The sequence below is a fragment of the Felis catus genome, chromosome A2 (assembly GCF_018350175.1).
Source record: "Felis catus isolate Fca126 chromosome A2, F.catus_Fca126_mat1.0, whole genome shotgun sequence".
In the NCBI taxonomy this organism is placed as follows: domain Eukaryota; kingdom Metazoa; phylum Chordata; class Mammalia; order Carnivora; family Felidae; genus Felis; species Felis catus.
This window is the reverse complement of record NC_058369.1, coordinates 23,226,161-23,250,118: the sequence shown is the minus strand read 5'-3', so window position 1 is coordinate 23,250,118 and position 23,958 is coordinate 23,226,161. Positions and strand designations below refer to the sequence as shown.

The 23,958-nt window shown below is 45.7% G+C and overlaps 1 protein-coding gene across 3 annotated transcripts in view; it reads right to left on the bottom strand.

Annotated features, from left to right (window-relative positions):
- Positions 1-23,958, bottom strand: part of CACNA2D3 (calcium voltage-gated channel auxiliary subunit alpha2delta 3) — an 897,621-nt gene that overhangs the window by 198,942 nt on the left and 674,721 nt on the right. For all 3 annotated transcript variants that reach the window (XM_045051588.1, XM_023249840.2, XM_023249841.2), the window contains 8 exons: positions 23,100-23,183; positions 14,760-14,831; positions 14,441-14,502; positions 13,012-13,079; positions 8,720-8,765; positions 8,464-8,561; positions 6,278-6,371; positions 3,242-3,337 (listed from right to left, as the gene is read on the bottom strand). In XM_045051588.1, the coding sequence (XP_044907523.1) occupies positions 3,242-3,337; positions 6,278-6,371; positions 8,464-8,561; positions 8,720-8,765; positions 13,012-13,079; positions 14,441-14,502; positions 14,760-14,831; positions 23,100-23,183 (620 nt within the window). The remainder of the gene's footprint in view (positions 1-3,241; positions 3,338-6,277; positions 6,372-8,463; positions 8,562-8,719; positions 8,766-13,011; positions 13,080-14,440; positions 14,503-14,759; positions 14,832-23,099; positions 23,184-23,958) is intronic.

Genomic DNA, 23,958 nt, shown 5'->3' with positions numbered 1-23,958 from the left:
CTGATCCTAAAATCAATAGGACTCACAAACATTGAAATGTGACCTTTTGCTTTTTTTTTTCCCCATCAGACACGAGATTTTTCATAAACCTGACTGCGATAGGTGTGTGAAGGAGATTCTGCTATCTAGTCCTCGGTGGGATGAACAGCTGTATTCCACACTGGGCCATGGCATAACCAAGCATTTTCACTTGTGGCAGTCCTATTTGGTGGTGGGATGCATATAACTACGGGGAGGAAGGTGCCCTTCTCATGCAGCAGTTAATGGTACCGGGGGCCCCTTTCCAGTCCTGGAAGGTGAGGCTAATAGCTTGGTTAGGAGGTGTGAGGTGGTTTCACTTAGACTGATGGAGACATTTGAGGAAGGCAGGCGACAGGCTTGGAACACGGCATTACTGAGTGCCCAGTGGCTGCTGCCCAGGACCAGACCACGCTGGCACCAGGGCAGCGAGCAGGAGCCTGCAGGGCATGATCTCCATTGGCTTTGGTGTTCACATGAGAGGGTCTGGTTGCCAGGAAACCCTGTAGGTCCCTAATAACTACCAAGTAGTGATTCAGAAGGAAGTAGAAGGAGAGAGTTGGTTCTACAGAATCTCTGAAAATGTTCTTCAGGAAGATAGATCTTTCTAGGTAAGATGAAAGCCTACCTGTAGATACTAGGGGCTGTTGTGGTGTTGTGTGAGACCAGTTTAGGTTTTAGGCGCAGACGAATGACCTTGGGTGAATTACTTGGGTCAATCACTGAATCTCTGAGCCCCATTTACTCATCTATAAACTTATACTCACCGCGATTCTATCAGAGTTATGTATACAGTATGTAAACTGAAAATGGCTCCATCAAGTATATGGGATTTTTAAATCTCGGGAGCTTCTTTTGTTCTCTGTGGGTCACATGGAAGCTGTGAAGCAGTCATCGCTTAGACTGCCTTTGTGTGCTACGGGTGTTCCAAGAGGCCACATGGAATGCACAAGATTCACTGCTGACATTGACGGGTGTAGAGGCAGGGACAGAGTCCTCGGACTAGAATCCACGTGCTTCCAAAGCAGATGGTGGTGACAGGAGGTGGCACCTCAGTGTAGCAGGCTGATGCTAGTACCAGTTAGTTCTGCGGCAGGGACTTTATATTCTCTAGCACTCTCCCCACAGCTTGGCACTTTTCTCTGTATGCCTTATTTAAAAACAGAAATTCGAAAAGCTTTCTAGCCCTATCCAAGAGTATATCTGGACAGTTGGACCTTAACAAATGCCATCTTCTTGGACAGGGTAGGCAGGTACAAGACCCTAAGACAATGGAACTTTTGGAGTGCCTAGGTGGCTTTATCAGTCAAGTGTCTGACTTTGGCTTAGGTCATGATCTCACAGGTTCATCAGACTCTCTGCTGTCAGCACAGAGCCTGCTTTGGATCCTCTGTCTCCCTCTCCCTCTCTCTCTCTCTCTCTCTCTCTCTCTCTCTCTGCCCATCCCCCACATGCTCTCTCTCTCAAAAATAAATTAAAAATGTTAAAAAAATAGAACTCAAGGTTCTGAGTTCTATATGAGTCAATGGGATGAGTTTCTTGAAAACCGAAGAATCATCCGGATAGCCAGTGTCTACTCACTCTGGGTCACAGTAGTGTCACAGGGAGCAGAGCTAACCCTTACTTGCAGATATTTTTAGCTTCTCAAACTGGTTTTACATCCACAGTTTTTTTGATCCTCACAAGAACCCAGGGAGATCATCACTGCCACTTTCCAGGGGCACAGAGCAAAGGCAACCAGTGGGATGGGCCGGACGCTCATCCCAGCAATCCTGAGCATGACCTACAGGACAGACTAGCAAGGTGCATTGTCTTGTCGTTGTGATTGTTCTTCTGGTTTGTCTGTTTTATCTCAATACAAACAACAGCCTTCCTCTTGAGCAGGAGAAAGTCAGTGCCCACATCTCCTTCTGCCTCTCTCTAGGTTCCAGAAGGAGAAGGTGATGTGTATCTTGTAATTTCTAGTCCTTCTAGGAACTTGCCCTCCGGAAAGACAATTGAGCAGGGCTAAAGGGCTGAAGAGGGCTTGGAACAATCAAGTCACAACTGTAGTCAACTTCCTAAATGACAAATGACAAATACAAACAAATGTAGTCAACTTCCTAAATGACAAATTTGAGATGCTGAGAAAGAGTCCTCAAATGGGCCGTAAAAGCCAGTTCATGAACCATCTAAAAATCTATTGATTTCCCACTTACCAGACTTGGTGTTATAAGATCATATGGTTGGGTCAGGGCCTCACCTAAGAGGCAAGAACGCTGCTGACTGGGGCTTGCTGGGACAGGAGTGTCCCCTCCTCGGGTCTCTGTGGGGCCACCCCCTTTCAGACTGGTGGCCAGCCTGTGGCCTTGTCATTCACCCCCAGGTATCCGTACATCAGGGTGTCTGAGGGCCCACAGTAACGTCTGAACCCTCCTCACACGCACTTGGCAAACTGTCTGAATCTCGGACTCCATTTGTCCCTCGCCTAATAATGCCTCTTACTTCAGAGAAAAAAACAAGCAAGCAAACAAACAAACTGAGAAACAGTAATCGGGCCAGAAAGGACTTCCCAGGCCCACACTAGCTCTGGTCCAACACAGTTTGAAGAGTTAAGACCCTGTTGCTCTCTGAAGATACAGAGGCTGCGCAGTGATTTCAAGGACATCTGGGTACTGGAAGCTCTCCCCATTGTCCATCTGGGTCTGTTTGGCAACACAAGGAAACACTGTCCAACCCGTGTCCCACTGGACTGCCCACTCCTGGGTGTGGGGCTCTGCAGGCCCTCAGGCACAGTGCAGAGGCACCGAGGTTTATTAAAGCGCACACAAACAAATAAACAACAGACTTGAAACCCTGATTCTTGGACAGGCAGGAATCCCTCCGCAGAGCTGCGGAGCAGCTGAATGCCCTGGAGCCATCCATCAGGAGTCCTCCTTCTGGCCGCTCCCCCAGCAACCCCTGGGTCGCCAGATTCTGCGGTGACTCACCAGCGCGGGAGAGGACTCCAGGACAGTGGGCGGAAGCCAGCAAGCATGAAGAAGTAAGGGTTGCAGAAAGGCCAACAGGCAGGCGAGCATACACGCCGGGGCCTCCGCGGTAGAACAGAGAGGAACCATGTCAGCAGGCCTGGGGTGGCCTGAATTTTGTTTCTACTGCTGGTGGAACCGAGAAGCTTAAGCATCCCTTGAATTTCCCATTTCAGGAGCTCCCTGGGCCCCTGCAGGGGAGCCTTCCTACTTACTGATTGGTGAGCTGCTCAGCCCCAACAAACAGGTTGATCCTCGAGAGGCCCGTACGAGTGCCGAGGAAGGCGACCTCCACGCCCTTGTCAGAGTTCCTGAAACACAGCAGCAGACAACAGGGGGTTGTGTCCAGACAGTAAGGAGAGAATGGCTTTTGCATTTTAAGACTCATAGACCGCTTTATGAAAAAGCAGTTTTGAAACCTGAAATTTTAAAAGAAATTATAGAAACACACACACACGTATGCACACCCGCACCAAGCATGGAATGCAAACTCACCCCTTACAAAAGCATTTTTGGTAATTCTCGCAAGAAAAACTAAGAACTCCATTGAGTTCTGAGAACTCCAAAGCACCATGAACAAATGCACCCCCACACTAAATAGGTACATCTTTATCTCAGGGTTCTGAGTGCAAAGTCAGAAGAGCAGACCGGAATGGGAACGGCTTTATGGAGAGGAAGAAAATCATCACAGGGAACTTTGCATTGATCTACCAAGTCCATTCTTGGTCCTGAAACCATTAGTGGAATCTGCCATCAGTGAAAGTACCAGCTGGGCCACTGGGTCAAGTCGGCAGCGACCTGCAGCCTGGAAATGTCTAGGACCTGAATTCTATGCTGTTTGAAGTCACTGACTTGTAACTTCTTCCAGAGCACAGGCCTTCTTCTTACCACCATCCCCAAAGAGAGGAGTAAAGAAATGGCTTCTTCAAATCCCTGCAGGATACCACACATAGGACCCCTAAGAATGGCCTTGGCAAAGGAAACTTATTTTAAAATCCACTGAAGGAATTTTTTTTCAACTTTCAAGGCAAATATTGTAGACGTTTGAGCGTGCTGAGGATTTTCGCAATGCCTACCTCTTCACAAAAAGCGAGTGGTCTTTCTCCACAGATACATAATTTAATTCTGTGATAAAAGTATGAAGAGAGTACTGTTTCTTGAGTTTGCTTCCCTTCCCTAAATGCTAGTAGCCATTTGATGCGAAGCACTATCCATGTCATCTTCAATATAAGATAATTTGGTTACTTGATCTTTGATGGTAGTCAAAGTGGCTGGTACTACCTTTAAGTATTTAAGGGGTGAATAAAAACCAACACTATGCATTTGTTTCTGCTTGCAGCCTACCCAAATTGGAAAGCCAGGCTGCCCAATCAGTTACAGATGTGGACTACAAAGCAAAGCTACCATTTTGGAAATCTTTAGCATGTGTTAGGAGTGAACCAGCAATCTTTGCACGGGATTTTGAGTTTCATGAGAGCTTAAAAGAAACATTTCCACATCCACCAGAGAAAGCAATCGCTGGAAAGGTTTTGACTGTTTCCCAACCTCCCAGGGAATAGGAACCATGTTAGTAAGCAGTCTAAGGACACTTCCAAGTATAATGAGAATGGTGATCTCTCTTTGGGGCTCCAGACTCCTGTATTAAACTGTCTACTTGGGAGACTTAAGCTTAAAACATCTAGAAAAGCACTATGGACACGTTCAGTTCCAAACCAATTCTTCTTTCATTGTCTTCTGTCCTAGGAAATGGTACCACTATCTATACAGGCATTCGTGTTGTAAATCTGAGAATGACCCTTGAGAGCTCAGTCTCCCTCCCTTCACTCAGTGGACCATCAAATCCTCGGCGGCGGCGGTGGTGGTGGTTCTGAAGCATGCCACAAGTGGATCTTTCCTCTCTGTGCCACAGCCACTGCCTTGGTCTGAGTGGCAAATCCCTTGGGATGCTGTAGAAGCCTTTCTTATTGCTCTTATCCCATTAAACTATTCTTCACATAGCAGGAGGAGGATATTCTTTAAAAATGCAAATACGATCATGTCCTTCTTAACATCTTAAAATGTTCTTAAAATCGTTCAGTGGCTTTCCAACACTTGTAGTATAGTAGCCAAAATCCTTCACCTGACTCCCAAGGTCCTGAGCCATCTAGCCCCTCTGCACCCTCATCTGCCAACATCTTCGAGCCTACCTTCTATATTTCAGTTCCACTGGCCTTCTTTAAATTCCTCAAATGTGTCAAATACTATTGTACCTCAGGACGTTTGCACACGTTGTTCCATTTTCCTTAGACTGCTCCCTAACCCTTGAACTAGTTTCTGCTCAGAAAGGCCTTCTGTCTTTCATCTCCACTCTAGGTCTTGTCACAGTCTGCACGTCCTTACACTTCTTTCAAAGCAGTTACCAAATTCGTAATAATCTGGGATGCTACACACCACAGGTACCATGATGGCAAGGACTGTGTTTGATTGAGTTACTCCATTTCACCAACACCTAGTCCAGCGCCTGGCACACAACAGATATGCAATCGGTGATGCATGGATGAACGAATGATAAAGGAATGACAATGAGAACAGAATGAATGATAGGATAGAGAAGAGGATATACAAAAGGCAAGGTAAATGAATGAATGGAGCTAACGAAGAACAAAAAAGGAGAGAGAACTAAATAATGTCTGACCTGAAGGTATAAGGAAAAAGGAATGCTTTTTCTTCCTATTTTCAATCTTTAATAACCCACTTCAATTAGTAAAATAATAATAACATTGATAAGCTGCTGAAGACTTTGACCACAGCTACCACTGCCCAGCCCCCTCTCCCTGCGTCCTCTGCCACAGAAAGAAAACCACAGGGTTATATCCTGACACCCTCATGAAACAGAGCTCTCACTTCCCCGTCCGACTTATAACCCGGCCTGGCCCAGATCCCAAGTCCCCTCCAGACTGTGAAGTACAGGGGGCCATGCAGGGCAAGAAGCTAGGCGCTCCTTCTGCCTCCCTCTCCCTCGCCAGTGCCCCCCACCCCGGCACACCAAATTTCATGTAACGCTAACGCTCAAATTATATGTCAAACCCGGGAGCTTGCCACCCAAGCCCGAGCCGCTAATCTGCTCTAGCTCTTGTGGTTTGGAGCTTTGGGAAAAATTAAAGCACTTTAACACCAAGCTCCCCAAACACTTTAGTTCTTTAAACCATAACCATATTTCGGACGGCTTGTGGGGAAATGGCCAGGAAAGGGGGACACGTGCAACCACTTACTCAGATTTGTTGAGGGCAAGACTGGTCCAATATGCTTCAATGGGAGCGCTCACCACGGCATCAAAAAGGACTTCTTGTATCAATTCTTTATCACCTATTGGGAGGGACAGACTTGAGAAGATGGCTGTGGCCGGGCCCCAAACGGGGGCACGAGAGGTCTCGCCGCGCTCATTTGCAGTGTCTGCAGGCCACTCTCTCCTGTGATGTGTCGCGTTAGGCATTAACCTCCCACCGGCTGAAAATATGGGTCAGTTCTGACAACTGATATGCCCGCAATACAGGGCCCCCCAGAGCATCTGGATGAAACGATAGTAAACAGAGAGTCTCGGGTGTGTCACAGTTCGGTTTTCCGCTTTCTCTTCCCATCTAGGAGTTGATGCCATGGACCGGCATGTCTTAGAAAGTTTGCTCGGTCCATCCGCACTTCTGTCCTCTACCTGTGGTTCTTCAGGGCCCTGCTCCCAGTCGTTTGTAAGAAGAGAGAGGGATGTGATAACTAAACACTCCTGGGACTCCTCTATTTTGTGACACCTTCCATCTGGTAGGACTGTTTGTTTTTTCCGATTTAAAGCAGGAAACCTGCCCCTATCCAAAGAGGGAATCTTGCTGGGGCTCTGTGGAAGAGGCTAAGGAGTCAGGGGGATATCATGAGCGCAGCAGAGGCAACCCAGAGCCCTCCAATCACTCTGCAGAGGGGCTAACTGTCACCTACAGCCGGCCAGTCCTCACCCTGATGCTGGCCAACAAGACAATGGCACTTTGCTCTAAAAGCAAAAACTAAAAATAACTCATCATCAAAAAGACAATGGACACAGTGAGATATAGTTACGTCTTGGGATACCATATAGTAATTCAAACAAATGCATCACAGGTAAATGATCAACATAAGTAAATCTCAACAATGCAACGAGTGAAACACAAGTTATAGAACAATACATATGTTATATCGTAGATAATATAATATACCATATATAAATTTTAATATACAGAATAATGAAAATAATGGCACATACTATTCATGGATACCTATATATACGTATATACATATATATGCACACGTATATACATCTGTATATATTACTATATATAGTAATAGTATAATATAATAATGTAATAATAATATAGATAATATGATAGTATAATTGCCTAGGAGTGACAAATACAGGAGGGTAGCTTTTTCTGGGAGGGAAATGGGACCACACAGGGGACTCAGGGGCTTCAACATTATCTGTAATGTTTCATTCCTTAGGAAGCACCTGAAGGAAATAGGGCAAAATATTAAGATTTGATTAAGCTGGATGGTAGATGTAAATTTTAAAACATATCTCTATCCCTTTGTTTTTTAAATATGTCCTTCAGAAAATCAAAGAAAATGAAACAAGATAGGCTTATATGATGTCCATCTGATCTTTTCTCTACTAGAGCATGTCCCCAAAAGTAAATCCATTCCATGAGGATGCACTTTAGAAGCTAGATAAACGTCCTTCCAGCTCTCACAGGGCTGCTGTGGTTAGTCTAGGAAATAATATAGGTAAAGAACCGTTCACATCAATGAACAAGTGCTACCTGTTGGGGGTAGGGGCAGGTGCTGTGCTCACTGCTGATATCTCTCCTCGCCCAAACTAGTCGCTGTAACTAACTTAGATGCCAGTCCAGGGGCTGCTCTTGCACTTGGTGAGCATGAGGCCTGCTGCTCTCTCCCTGTCCCCTCTGCACTGGCCACGGGCCATTTCTGACTCACTGAGCTCCCTCAGAGGCCCCGTGGTAAGAGGAGGGGCAACAGCACATATACCTCATGAGGCAACATGTGTCCATGATGATTCCACTCTGGAGGGAAGCAGACCTCGAGTAGGCCCTGAGATGCCACCAGTTCTGTTTCCTGCCCTTGTTTCTCATGTAAAATAAGGGAACAGATATTCACAGTCCCCTCCTAGTGGTAGTTTCCATCTTACTCAGGTGCTTGACTTAAATGGTCCGGTAGGGGGGCAAATCCAGTGCAAAAGGCTAGAATGAGACTGGGGTTTCTGCAGGGTTTCCAGTGGCCCACATTCTTCCTCCTGCTCCTCTAGGAAGCAGACATTTGACTGATCATCTCTACTGGAGCAAAACTTCCCTTGAAAGCTGAGGGAAAGTACGGTTTTCGGTTCATTGTGTATTCTGGTGACACGCACACACAGCACACTCACATTGGAGCAGAGGTTCTTTGCCTTTGAGGTAGAGCTTGATGGCTTCTAGCTGAGATAGATGACGGTGCTCCGGGTGTAGGTCAGTGTTGCAGTAGGACCTAAGAACATGACATGGGCCAAAACAGGAACATGTGAGTATTTGTGGCATCGCCTTCCTTTGCCTTTGAACCAGGAGAGGTAGGGAGGGAGTATAGAGGATTTGAAATCAAAGATCGCAACAAATACCCATGCTGATGAAGGATGGTTTAATTCTTACCATTCATCTGCCAGGGATACATCAGGGTGCTCTAAGTCATGCAGGCCTGGAGATCAAGGAGAAGGAGTTAATGAGTAAGGATCACCTGCGTGGGGCACGGACACCCCTCAGCTTTCACGTGCTCTAAATGCTTGAGGACAGGGCCATTGAGTGGTGATGGGTAGGCACCAATGCCAAAGATATCTGCCCACAAAAAGGGACACTGGACAAAGGAAACCAGGCAGAACTCTCTCCCCACTTCCATCTCCCTAGGCCACCACTGCCGCCTTCCCAGGCTGAGTGCCCCAGGAAAGCCTGAACTCCATGAAGATAAATGACACACCAGTGAGTTTCAGGGGACAGGTTTAGTATTACAGTGGAAACACTGGCATTGGAGCCCTGCACAGCCTGAGCAGGGAGCTGGGCTGGACCACTTAATTCGTGCATGACATTAGCAGGTTACTTTACTTTTCCAAATGACGGTTTCTTCCTGTGCAAACCAGGAATAATAATAGTCTCTAACTGATGGTTGGTTGTGAGGGTGAGATGATAGGTTGAATGATATGCAATTGTCAATACTCAACTGTTTTTTTATTATTTTTTTAATGTTTATTTTTGAGAGAGAGAGAGACAGAATGAGCGGGGGAGGGGCAGAGAGAGAGGGAGACACAGAATCCAAAGCAGGCTCCAGGCTCTGAGCTGTTAGCACAGAGCCTGACGCAAGGCTCGAACTCACGAACCACGAGATCATGACCTGAGTCATCGTACATTCAACTGACTGAGCCACCCAGGTGCCCCAATACGCAACTGTTTTTGACCAGCAAAAGTTGCTAGTTGTTACAGGATCCTAAGTAAAAATGTGCCATCAGTCCAGAAAGGTAGCTGGGACAACCGGGGCTTGCAGGGAATTGGGGAGTTTTTACAGAATGCTCCAGATCACTCTAGCTCTGTGAAATAACTCTTTCATTGTATCTTCATGTGAGTTCATTTTGAAGGCTCATCAGCAGACACACACTTGTGAGTGATGACCTCAGGAACTCAGATGATGCTTATAGTCTGTTTGAGGATGTTAGAGTTTCCCAAATGGCCAGCAGTATCTAACTGCACTCAGGATTCCAGCTTCTTCCTCAAATACAAATGTAGAACGTAAATAGCCAAACACTAGATCTAACTATTGCCCACCCTGCTTGATTTTACAGGAAGTAGGGAATACATTGGACAAAATATCATCAGACAGAACTAAAGTGTCATTTCCTGGCTCCAACACCAACTGGTTGAATGACCTTGGGGATGTCACTTCAACTCTTTGAGTTCTATTAGTCAGAAGATGTATATGACAGAGTCTACCTCATAGACTCCAGGAGAGGGTTAAGTGGGGCAGGGATGAATCCCTAGGACAATCCATGCAGCCATGCATGCATCTATCCATCCTGTCTTCCCTTTCTCCCTCCCCTGCTCCCTTCCTTCCTTCTTTCCATATATGTACTGAGCATCAACTCTGTGCCAGATACTATTCTAGGCCCTGAGACTATAGCAGTGAACAAAACAAAATCACTGCCCTCACAGTATTTGTTTTCTAGTGGTGGAAAGAGAATAAAATTAAAAGACATAACATATCAGTTAGTGATAAGGGCTATGAGAGAGACTGGAATAGGATAGGCAGCACCAAGAGATGAGAAGTAAAAAAGAAAGACTTCCAATTTTGAGTAGGATAGGCAGGGAAGGCTTCACTGAGAAAGTGACTTTTAAGCAAAGACCTGAAGGAGGTGAGGGACCGAGCCTGTAGATAATGGAGCGTGTGCTCTGGCAGAAGGAATAACCAGTACAACAGCCCTGGGATGGGCTCTCACCTTCCTGGAATATTGGGTTAATGATGTCAAGTCTATTTTTATAGTTTCTGTTCTCATCAACCTTCATCCACAAAGCCCACTCTGCCTCTGTTTCATAGGACCTATAGATAAGTCTCTGATGGGAAGATTGTTCTGATGGTTTCCTCTATGAGTTCCCAGGCCACCAAGGAAATTGAATTGTTCTCTAAGTTGCTCATCTCTGATTTGGGTCCTTCTGACACAACCACATCTACTGGTGACTGATAACATGGACAATAATGACATAAGCTCTAATTTATTGAACAACTACTATGTTCTCTTTCTCTGTGTATGTATATAATGGCATATATGTATATATATGCATGCCAAGGAGATTCAGAAGAGAAACAATTTCAGCAAGTGGAACTATAACCCATACCTTCAGCCTCAGTAGCAACTCCTTACATTTTGAACAATGTCTACCTGTTGACCACCTTTGTAACATATGACAATGGGAAATTCCCAATATTGAAAATTCCCACATTCTGTGGGGCAGCATTCCTTATGGAAGATCCCACAGAAGTGTGGTTGCCATCCCCAAGAAACTCCTACCTTCTCCAAGAACAGAACAGAACAATAATTGTGCCATGGCCCTTATGATCAGGACCCTCTACTACTTGGCCCAAGTGGAAGTAGCTTTCTCAGGCTCAGGTACTCCAAGTTGGCAGGATTGCAAGCCCTCTTATTTATAGAGAACCAACAGAGAAAGCAAGATCTGACCTCATTTGTGTGGATAACCAGATAGTCTCCCCCTTGCTTGGGTTCAAACTAATTTCTTGCATGGTGATTATAGTTAGCTCTGAAATTCTATGACTTCTCAGCCTCACAGCTGTGGAACATACAGGGAGAGGTGATGGCTAAAGAAATGACCCAAAAGACAATGCAAAACAACTGTGTGTGTGTGTGTGTGTGTGTGTGAGAGAGAGAGAGAGAGAGAGAGAGAGAGAGAGACAGAGACAGAGGGAGACAGAGAGAGACAGAGAGAGAGAGACAGAAAGACAGACAGAGAAAGAGGTAAGCCCATGTACTGAGGATTGGCTAAGGAAATGGACACATGAGATGCAAATAACCCATTAATAATCTCTCTCTCTATTGTTCTGACCATGAGCTGTTCCCTCAGCTTCACCTCAGATAGTTTAGACATGTATTTTCTGGCTTCATGGACAGTGATATCCACAGAGCCACACAGGGCTCATACAACCAGAAAATTCTAGAAGTTAAAAAAAAGCAATTTCTGAGAACACATCCTTTTAAGTATCTAGCCCAAGTAACAGAGTTGCCTGCTCTGTCTTATGTGTCTCTGGGAAAAGAGGCCATATGATTGATTAGCTCTGAAATGGGCACAACGGAAGCTTTCGATCTTCTTTCTAGTCCTTAAGCTCTCACAATGACTTGTGAGACAAAGACTCACACCTGTAAAACAATGCACGCTAGTTGTCAGTAGACCAGAGGCTGGCTATGGAACTTGGCATCTCGGGACCACCAATCTCTTCACTCTCCACTACAAAATTGGAGAGAGCCCCAAAGTGGTCCAGCTTCTGGAAGTTCACTACATGCACTTGTAAGCAGCTCGAACCAATTAGAACTGGCTTGTAATCAACCTTCCTGCTCTTCGCCATACTTTCTGGGGACACCCAGAAAGAGCACTGGTCTGGTCCTGCTCCTTCTCTGTGGAGATGCAAAATCTAACACCCAGATTGGGTGAGTGACTTACTCAGGGCCACTTGGGGAGTGGAGACTTTCAGAGCTCAGCCTCACCCCTCCCTGTGAACTGGTGATACTGGGGAAGGCAACTTCTCTGAGCTACCGGGTTGTTGTAAAGGGCAGTACGGGTGTGGCAGTGGTTTAAAAGTTTCAAGGGCTGTAACAACTGCTACTGTTCATTGGGAGTTTGAGTACACCTATGCTTTATGAAGACAAGAGGACCTGGGAATCTCAAGGTGCTCCTTATTCTTTCTGACCTAGCTATATCATTTAAATGATCATATTTTCCCCCTGGGCTGCCTTGAAGCACAAATGAAATCTGTGGCTCAACTGTAGAAGACTAAGGCTTGCATACCGTTGTTTTCATTTTATTCCTCCTGGGCTTGAATTTTTACACTACTTTGTATTTTTCTTGGTCGTGATTTTTTTTGCATGGGAAGAAGATAGTTGGTGGATGATCCTATGAGTTGGCTCAACAGGTTTAAAGCAGAATTAAACAAATTAAATTCTGGATTAAAGCAGAATATAAACAAATAAAACCATAAAGAAAGCCACCCCTAGTGGGGGGATTCCCACCGTTCAGAAAGCAAGCTCTTGTCAAGTGAGCAATCAGTTGAGTCAAATGCCCAGGGATTGGAGAGAGGGTTGAACAGATGAGCAAGATCTTTCATGAACCCAATGGCTGGGTCTGGGGTCTTTCCCCCATCCTAAAAGATAAAACGGGTCAAAGCATCATCTTACCTTCTTCAATGGTTACATTCCCTCGGAAGAAATATTTCCCATGGCCTCTGGAGAGCGCCACACCTAAGCTGTGCAGAGAAACAAAGCAGACCTTGAAATCCATGGCATTGACTGGAATAGACTTGTGGGTTAACTTTTTATTTTCCATTTTCACATTTCCACTTCATGTTCTGTAAACAATTTTTCCAACAGTTTACTTTCAAAACCCCACTGATTATAGTTGGTGTTCATTTTTCTTAGGTTCAATCAGCCGCTTCAAAGCAATTTCTGATTGGAAGTGCCAGCAGCCATTGGCTGCTCTTGTGCATCTTGAAAGAGGCGTGGCAAACTGCTAGCCCTTCTTTCGGATGCCCTCTCGAGAGCCATGCGCCCTGGTCCTCACCACTACCTTACATACTCCTGCCCTACATTCAGCCACAGATGGGTCTTTCCAGACCCTAGAGCTTAGGACTAGGGAACCTTCCAAGGGTGAACATAAAAATTTCCACTACCACTAGCATGTAGCCACATTATTGCATTGTGGGCATCTGTGCCCAACCCTATCCCTGGTCTAGTAGATTTTTCCCACTCTCACGAGCTTGATTTAAGCTCCTTTCTAAAATAAGAGAATCTATTTTGAAAACACAGTCTCTTCATTTGGCAAACCCACTTAGCGGTCCCATGTTCCCTCGATTGCTCTGCTTCCAACTGCAATTAAACTCGGGATCCCTGGCAGTCTATGACAGCGATGCCATCATTTATTTTTCAGGTTAACCTATAGTCAGTAAATTCTTTCTCTCCTTAGCTCTGTGAGGCACCAGCTCGGGAATGTGAAGCAGCCCCACTGAAATCACTTCCTACAAAAGTGTTACAGCAGTAAGGTCACAGGAGCAGGAGACTATAGAATGCCACATGCATGTCTGAGAGCAGGCAATGGGGCAAAGCCATTTTTCAGGACTCTTACAGAGAAATAACAGGATTCAAAGGTAGACAAGCACAGAAGTACACTTCAGAGAAATTAAAATGGAAGCACAACACGTAAGGATGGATATGCTATTTCCTAGTTTGAAGGCCTGTTTTTTGATCATGGAAATAAAAGGTGAAATGGAACTCACTGGGCAGCAAGTTAGATAGATGGTTAAGGAACCTGGTAACCCTCTGAACTGGTCTCTCCACCCTTAGTTGGAACCCCCAAAGCTTATTTGCTCGATAATGAGATGCAAAGCCATGACAAATTGAGTGAGTCTTCCTAGGTGAGCCTGAACCATCTTCCCCCTTCTGGAAAACAGAAACAAAAGCAGCCTGGGAAAAGCCCCTTCCTCACTCTTTCCAGCCTTTCGGCAGGGTGTTTGGTTATCTTCAGATGACGAGCTCTGAGAGCGTCAGCAGGTTTTGTACAAACACAAGTGATGGATCTGATGGAATGTCCATGTATTATGGTCAGCTCTACCTGAAAGGGGTACCCTTGATGTCTGTATAATAGTAGTCATTTGTCATCACCAAAACCCGTTTCTAGATTGAAAAAAAAAAGTCGTAGAGAGAAGAAAACATGGTTAGTCTGCTAGGTGACGTTTTCAGAAATAAATAAAAATAAATGGACACGCTATGATCACGTTAACAGTACTACATGAATCTTGTTTGAGATAAGTAAAGACAAGAGAAAAATGATCTCAGCGAAAGATATTTATTCCAGATAGAGCTTTCAAAGCTAATTTTTCACAGTGGTTTGTTTTAAAGTAAAGCGGCTAGAATGTTTGAGAAAAATGTACCCCTTTGTCCACTGTCTTCTTCACCTCCATAGAGAACTTCCCAGTCTTTCGGTTCACCATGGCGTTTCTTAACTGAAACGACAGAAGGAAGCTGGTATTAGTCCTTTCCTAGGTTGCGTGCCCTCTGGGCAGCTTGCGTCCTGCAGCTAGGGAGCACATTTGGTGGTGCATGCCAAGCACCGGCGCTCTAGAACAGGGCTTCTCCAGAGTACACATCCAACAGCCGCTATACCCGGGGAGAGAGGCTAACAGCGACAAATGACTTTCGACTTCAGTTTGGGGTGCTCGTGTAAACCTCGGGGCAGCCCCGATGAAAAAGCCTGGGCTATGTGGACGACGCCTGAGAGTCAGAGAACGAAGCCCCAACGACCGCGAAAACACTCATGAGGGCAAGAATGTCTCTGGGGACAAGTTGCGTTTTCAAAAAGGGTACTAGTTTGTCATGAAGAAATCGTTTTTCAAAACATAATCAAGTTAAAGATATTTTCCTACATGGTATTTTTTTAAGCCAACCATTTGGAAGACAGGGATTCGCTTTCTATGGCACGAAGCATCTTCAAATGCTCTCGGAGAAATCTGAGCCAGTTAATGGTCTCGCTTATGGTTCACGGGCAGTGACAGGGCAACCCGGTATCTGAGTTCTGGAGGTCCCATCTAGGGACAGTGAGCCTCATGCTCTCCTCCCGCCCCTGGCTGACCTCTTCTAATTATGTGTGGCCCTTCTGTGGGTTCACAGAAGGACAGCAGACGCAGTGATGAAAGACATGGGCACCAATGGGAGACGAAGGGTATGCCATTTAATGGAACAGGAGCAGATGCTAACATGCCACAGCCTGTCAGGAGAGACTCTTTCCTGGCCTTGTGCTTGTTTTTTTTTTTTTTTTTTTTTTTTTTTTTTTAATTCTCTCCCCTCTTCTCTCCTCTGAGGAGCTTGACTAAGATCTGGCCGATAGAAAACTGTAATGTTTGCAAGCAACCTAAATTTGATTCGGGGCTGTCTAGATTTGGGTTCACATTCCCGTCTTCTGTGAGAGAGAGTCAAAAGCATAATTTTTAGCTGGAGGCATGTATAAAATAAAACATATATTTTACTCTAGATATTTTTTAACAACACATAATGGGCATTTCTGGAAATATTTTCCCATTTTAACTTTTGTGGTTTTGGATGGGGAGAGCTGGTCCTAATTAAGTCTACTTTCTAACTTTTAAGAACGGCTCGATTTATCTTTAACATGGTTTTCATTTTTCCTCTTTCTGGTGCCTGCCTAAAGCCATTTGGGACCCTCCCCTCTCACATTCCCCAGGCAAGTCGGAGATTAGGTAAGCTTCTCCATGAGTCCCTACCACCCCGCCCCCAACCCCCAGTAGCACTGAACAATCAGCATCATCCCCAGGCGGCTCCAAGGCCAAGGTCACTGATACTCTCTGGAGGCAAATGGTTGGATGATTAGTCTGGTCTTTCTCTTTTCTTCAATTTTAACAAAAACAGATTACACTTATTGAACACCTACTTGTATGCAGAATAGCACTATAGTTAGGAAGTGGACTCCAGAGCCAGAGCTTACGATCTTGGACAACTCGCTTACCCTCTCTGTGTCTCAGTTTCCTTTCCTACAAAATGGAACTAAAGACAGCACCCAACTCACGGAGTTGTCATGGGAAGCAGATGCACTGATATTTAGAAGACAGCCTCGTCCACCCTAAGCACCGAGCACATGTTTGTTGTCCACCGTCATCACCTCCAATCACTGTCATTACCATCCTCCCCCTTCCCTTTGATGTCAGACCCCGGTCAAGAGCTTAAGGAATCAGAATTCAAGCTTGAGTTTGCTTGACCACAGATGCCCATGCTCCAAACCGATGTCTTTCCAACTTTGACTGTGAGCCACATAAGAAATACACCTTACTCTGTGATGCACTCTGATGTCTCTTAATAGGTTTCATTGCTTGGAAGTGCTGCTCATGAACAAATAACGGATTATGGGAACCCCCCTGCACCGCGCCCCCCTCCCCAGTTCCTGTGTTAAAATCGTGGCTCTTTACAACCTGCAGGTCAGCCCAGAATGAAAAAGGGTCAGCCCATGGTAAAGAGAAATAACCCAGGATATCAAGACTCAAGTCTTACTGGTGACACAGACCACTGTTCTGTGACCTCTCTGTGGCTACCTTTACTCCTCTTTCATTCATCCCATCAAAAGTGTTCTAAGTGAGGCCTCCCAGACCCCAGGATCCCATCAGGTGCTGCATAACGGTGTTGATCAGTCGTATAAAGCCCAGACAATACTTACAGACACTGTCTGCTAAGCTCTTACTATGTGTCAGGTTCAGGTTTTAAAACCCTCAAAATAAGGCACAATTATTATCCCTGTTTTACAGGTGGGGAAACTGAGGCACAAAATGAAAAAAAACTTGTCTACGGTCACACAGGCTCTCTGCCCCTTAAACCCACGTCATTATTTTTGTTTCTCAAATCAGGAGAGAAAGCATTTGGACAAATGTAAAGCATTCATATACAACTGTAGAGCATGAATATAAAAATAATGTATGTTATTTCTGGATTTTTTTTTTAAATCAAAGAAAAGTTTTAATTTAAACTTGACCATGAAATGTCTGAGGTGGCTTTTTAAAAGATTATTATTTAGAGAGAGACAGAGAGAGCGCACGTGAGTCAGGGAAGGGCAGAGAGAAGGAGAGAGAGAATCCCAAATGGGCTCTCCGATGACAGTGGGGCTTGATCCCACAAATAGTGAGATCATGATCATGACCTGAGCTGAAATCAAGAGTCAGATGCTTAACTAAACAAGCCATTCAGGTGCCCCACCAGTCTGAGGTTTTAATTTTCCAGTAGGCTCTCCCGTCTGGTACTGTGAACTAGGGCTGACAGGAAGGTGGTTTCTGTCCTTGTTGCCACAAGAGGAAAGGGGGTTTTGTACTTTTTCAATGGACTGAGTGATGGAAACAGCACTGGAAGACTGAAACGGTCTAGAAATGTCACTTTTCCATCTGAGGAGACGGAGGTTTGACCCCACACATCTTACAGTAAGTACAGCTAGCGCACAAGACAGGATGGCAGAGGCATACGCGGAGCAGAGACCAGAGCGGTGGGGCGGTAAGGAAGCTATACACCCCAACCAGGCCAGGAAGGGCGTGATCGACGGTGCTGCTCAGAGCTGTCCAAATAGCCCTTGAATTTGCCACTACCTGGACGACAGCGATGAGCAACTGGAGAAATGAACATGGCCTGGTGGAGGAAAGTTCCCCAACAAGTCTGGGTGTGCCCATATGTTAGCATATTATGTAGTCATTAAAAAAATCACCCGTGCAGATGTTCCACTTAATGGTGTCAAAGAAGAGCAAATTAAAGCATCAATGATATACCTCTCTTTTTTCCTATCTGATGCAAGTGTGATAATGCGGTGCACATGAAAGCAGCTTTCATCATAGTGTAGCTGATAAAATAAAGGTCAAACCTCTCCGAGCTGAAAATAGTTTTCTGGTGATGGTGATCAGGCTCCCCGGTCGATAAAAGCCATCCTCCTTCCCCTGGCCCCTGCGTTATCCAGGTCACACGTGCTTCCCAGAGCCCCCAGTGAGTCTGTCTCTCGCCTGCACCCTGAAGCTGAGGCAGCTTTGCTGACCATTCAAAGCACCCATGCTCAAGCTAGTGGTCATGCTTCTGGTCCCATTGGGAGCCTACAGCTCTTCCTCCTGTGTTAAAGCTTACTAAAGAAGTTTCCCTCACGTAGACGCTCTGGAAAACAGTGTGGAGTTTCCTCAAAAAATTAAAAATAGATCTACCCTATGACCCAGCAATAGCGCTACTAGGAATTTACCCAAGGGATACAGGAGTGCTGATGCATAGGGGCATTTGTACCCCAATGTTTACAGCAGCACTTTCAAGAGCCAAATTATGGGAAGAGCCTAAATGTCCAACGATTGATGGATGGATAAAGAAGATGTGGTTTATATATACAATGGAATACTACTTGGTAACGAGAAAGAATGAAATCGGGCCATTTGCAGCAACGTGGACGGAACTGGAGTAATGTCCAGTGAAGTAAATCAGTCAGAGAAGGACAGATATTGTATGTTTTCACTCCTATGTGGATCTTGAGAAACTTAACAGAAGACTATGGGGGAGGGGGACAAAAATTACAAATGGAAAGGGAGGGAGGCAAACCATAAGAGACTCTTAAATACAGAACACAAACTAAGGGTTGTCGGGGTGTGGGGGAGAGGGGAAAGTAGGTAATGGGCACTGAGGAGGGCACTTGTTGGGATGAGCACTGGGTAGTATATGGAAGTCAGTTTGACAATAAATTATATTTAAAAACAAGGAAGTTTCCCTCAGATATTTGTTGATCACCTTAGGTTTTATGCGTAAGTATATAATGATACCTTATCCTGCTAATGGTGGTTTGTTATCCACATCAGAACACGAGCCTCACCTTTCCTGGTGCACAAGTGGCACGCACATCCAGGCCCCCAAAGACATGCAATCTGGGCCACTCCAACAGATTAAAGGGGAAAGGAGAAGCAGGAGATAAACAGGTCTATCATTTCCAGTAAGCATTTACCCAGAATATGAAAACAGACTCGGGCACAGAGCATCTGTACAACAAAATCAAAATCCTCTCTCTCTCTCTCTCTCTCTCTCTCTCTCTCTCTCTCTCTCTCTCTTTCAGGTGGGCTGTGCTTGGTTTGGGGTCCTGGGCTCAAGCATGAACTGCAGAGACACTGGAGTAGGTATAAAAAAGAACAACCTAAATGGGCACAGTTCTCAGAAATTTACCCCGGGAGAAGAGGTTCATGGGGCTTTAGAAAGAAGACACAAAGGACATTTCCTCCAGAATCATCCTAGGTAAGGAGAAACATGAGTTAATTGCAGGGCTGTAGACAAGGCTCACACGGCAACAAAGGGATGTCAGTTGGACCAGAGGCAGGATCTGACAGGCTGGTAATTGCAACAACACCCCATGGCAAGCTTTTGTTTAGCATCTGGGTGCAAGGACCCCCATCTTTGCTGCACCACTCCGGGGAGGATACTATGAGAATACTGAGGCACTGATACAGTCTTCAAGGACTCTTGGACGCAAAGGCTCTCTCTAAGGCATACCGATGTGGTCAAGAGCTTTGGGGCCAGACTGCCTGGGCTGGAATCCATACTGTGAGCCCGTGGACCAATCAGTTCTCTGTCTCAGTTTCCTCACCTGCAAAATGAGGATGGCAATAACACCTACTTCAAAGGACGATTGTGTAGAATAAACCAGGTCATCCACATAGAGCACTTATAGGAGAGCTGGCTTGTAGGAAGAGTTCAAATATATGTCAGTTACTATTATTTATATTAGTTTTTTTTCCTCTTTATAGGAATAATCATGTTCCCTGTGGAGAGTTTGGGAATGACTAACAGGCAACAGAAGTAAGAAAAATATCCTCACTTCCTTCAACCTTCTCTGGGAATTCATAACCAAAGAATAAATACCATTTTAAAAGCTATTTTTTCCTTCCCAGAGGTGATCAACACCAGGGATTCAGGCTGGGCTATGGGTGGCTCAGCCTCGCTTCTTGGCTCATGGGTCCCTGAAGATCTGTTCTACTCACTGTGTTGTTGATGTGATGCCTAAGTCACCTGGAGCCTGGGCCAGCGGTTCTGCTCATCCTCCTCTAAATGGTTTCTAATTTCTTTCTCTTTAAAAAATTTTAAATTTAGCCAATCTATTTTGCACGTGTTTTAATAGTTTATGTGACCTCACATCTTTTTTTGGAAGGATACAGGGTCTATGTTATAAATACCGTTATTTTATTCAACTAGAGCCGAGCTGCCAAGAGAAGTAGGATGCACCTTCCAAGACGTTCTCTGCAGCTGGGCAGACTCAAGCTGCTTCTTCCTCAGTTGGCCCTGCTTGCAAGGTGCTTTCCCAGATCTTGACCAAAAGCCTGCCCTCTGCTACTCACACGCAAACCCCAGAGGTGGACATATGGGCAGGGTGGATCCTGTGTAGACTTCACAAAGATGCTTTGTATGGGTTCCAGCATTCTCCAATCAATGAAGTGCAAATCTCTAGGAGACAAACGGTGACCTGGGTTTCCCCAGACATGCTGGTGATGAAGGAATTGACACTTTGAGTATGCCATGTTCCTCAAAGAGACGAGGCAAGGGACCCGAGTCAGAGAGACGAGAGACCACTGTAAGCAGAGTAAGAACACTGAACGTGTAGGAGATGTGGGAATTCTGAAGGTGGACCCCCCCCCCCCCCTTGCCCAGTCCTATGAGTCAGATGGAGGTGAAGAACATGCTCAGGAGTCTGGGAATCTGGGAAAAAGATGATAGGGCAGGGAAACCACTATTAATAAGAGGAGATATTAGCTCATTGAAAATTAACTGGAGCATAGGTGATAGATAAAGTGAGCCAAGTAATAAATCGCTTCCACACAAAGGAGAAGTGAGAGCATCATCAGCTCTGTGCTTAGGAGCAGAGGACCTGCTCCCTGGATGGCAGGACTCTGAAGTAAGAGCAAGCATACTCCAGTTTGCCTCCCACGTTAATCAAAATGGATGAGAGGAAATTGATGGAGAAGCATGTTGACAACAAGGTTCCAGCCTTCTGGGAAAGGAAACAAAAAGGTCCAGGGAGGTCAAAATAAAGCAACCGATAAAGTAAAGATGGAAGAGGAAGGAAAACAATGGAATGCACCCTTCAGACACTCACGAGACAATTTAGCAGCTGTAAGTCCACGGGACCTTCATTAACGAGAAGGTTCCCTGAGGATTAATGATGATGAGAATGGTATGAAGAACAGCCACCACTCACGGGCCTCACCATGTCTGCACAGTGGTATAAATACCTTTTCATCCCTTGGCATATTTACACATTTAAGATTCACAACTGATGTCATATGATGAGTATTATCATCATACTCATTTTATTGGGAAAAAAGAACAAAACAACAAAATTGAGGCACGGAGAGGATAATTGCATGCTTGGGATCAATAGCCAGCAAATAACTAACGTGGGATCTGAACCCAGGTAGGCTAATGCCTGGAGGGGTGCCCCTCACAACTGCGCTAGCCTGCTTCTTGGGAAGAGCAGGTTGAAAAGGGAGGGCATGGGCATCAGGCACAGTACAATGTAAAGACCCCAATGACCACGTTTAAAAGAACAAGGAGATGTAAACCGTATCAGGTCGTTGAGCTGACTTGACATCAGGCCACCAGCCCCTGGGAAAAGAGGGCAGGTTAGGAAGTAGCTTTTAACCAACCAGCCATTATTTTGTTTTAACTTGAGTTTAAAGAGTCTTAGTACAGATGAAGAAGGAAATCGGCTAAATTTCTAAAACAGATACACCTCTTGCAATTTATAGGCAAGGAAGAGAATCCAAGATTTATGCTAGCTGAGATGTCCAGGGAGTAGAGGACTTGATGAGAAGAAAAATGACAGCCAGAGAACAGTGATGCTGGCCATGTTTCTGAAAGGCCCGGTAACCCAGCTGGGGAGTCCAGGTGGTTCCCCTCAACAACCCTTTGGGAAATAGGACAGACTGAGGGACAGAAACATTTGTGTCTCAATGGTGAAACTGCAGAAAGAACCCTGGACAAATCAGGGAGGGTGAGGGCAGAGAACCATGGCCCTGCACAGAGATACCACAGAGAAAGGAAAGAACAAGGATCAAGGCAGGAACTCATGGGAAGTGACAATTTAATTAAGGACAGTCTGCCTACATTCATGCAAAGGCAGCCATGTCGAACAAATCTGATTTATTGAGGAAGTAACAAGAAGACAGACGGGGTTAAGTCTTGGGCATAAGGAAAGCTTTTGATACAGTGCCGAAGGCTGAATCCGCGCGGGAAAGAAGCGTGTGTGCTGCTGGCAGTGTGGCCAGGATGGGGAAGGCTGAGACGGCCCAGGAAATACACTGCCAGCCGTGCAAATGGGAGGTGGGCCTGCTAAGCTCTTTAAAATAAGGGCCTGCTAAGCCGCTCTTTAAAAATAAGGGCTGGCCCATGGTGTCCCTACAAGTGCACTGTGGCCCTGACTTTGTGGTGGGCAGAGCCTTCTGCTGTCTGGCCAGGCTCCCCTGAGGGCAGCAACGCCCCATAAACGGCACTGAGGAAGGGTCTGGATTAATCCACAGCAGAAGGGACCAGACAGGAGCTGGTTTTGGCCAAATGCACAAAGCAGGCCTATCTGCAGTTTTTCCAACCAGCAGGAGAGTTATAAACCCCAAATGCCATCAAAAGGGCCCATTGTCTCCATGTCCCTGCGGTGGCCACCTCCTAGGATGGCCTCCCGGTACAGAAGTGGGTACAGTGGAGCTCCCTCCTCATCAGTCACTTACCACATCATCCCGGTCTTCCCACTCTACCTCCGAGAGGTCAACGCTACTGTAGTTAGGTTTCCTTCGCTTTTTTCCTTCCTCGTACTGGCAGGGAGAAAAGGAAAAGAAAACAAAATATTTCCATGAGATCAGCAGCCAGGGCAGCCTTTATCTCCCCAAGCCCCGTTTCTCTGACAGGAACCATGAGTAGAGAGATATTGGTGAGAAGCCCGGCAGGGCACAGTCCTAGGGGTTTTAATAGCAGGGAAGCCGAGGCCAGTCGCTCTGAGCTGGGGAATAACAAGCCAACTCTACTTGATATGAATTTACCTACTGGACTCATTGGCTCCAAACACGCCAGAAACCAAGCAAAATTTCCCCTCTGCCTGGATGGTATGTGTGTGGAATGGGGGAGATCCTTCTCTACTCCTAAGTTTCAAAGACCACCCCTTCATGACATAGGAAAGGGCTTTGTAGACAGTTTACCAAACATCTAGTCATAACCCTTTGTTTTATAGTTCTCCCACCCCTACCTCCTGTCCCAAAGCTACCCCCTAATTCCTTGGCTAGGAAACAAAAGTACTGATCTCCACAGTTGGGCTCAACATCCTGGTACCATTTTGTAGACACACAGAACCTTCTACTTGCTATCATGCTGTCTATAGCAGTACTGAGCTAAGCGCAGCTCCTTCACCTGGAGTAGATGTGGGTACTGGGAGTCCCTGTCAGATTTAACGGCCATTCGGGCATTTCTCTGGAAAAGCTGATGAGTGCATTAATAACTGGGGAAGTGGTTTTCATTTTTTCTCCCTAGATCACTGGTGTTAGTCACCCTGCAAGCCTACCATTTTACCAACTGGATGTTCCTGTGTCTGGATGG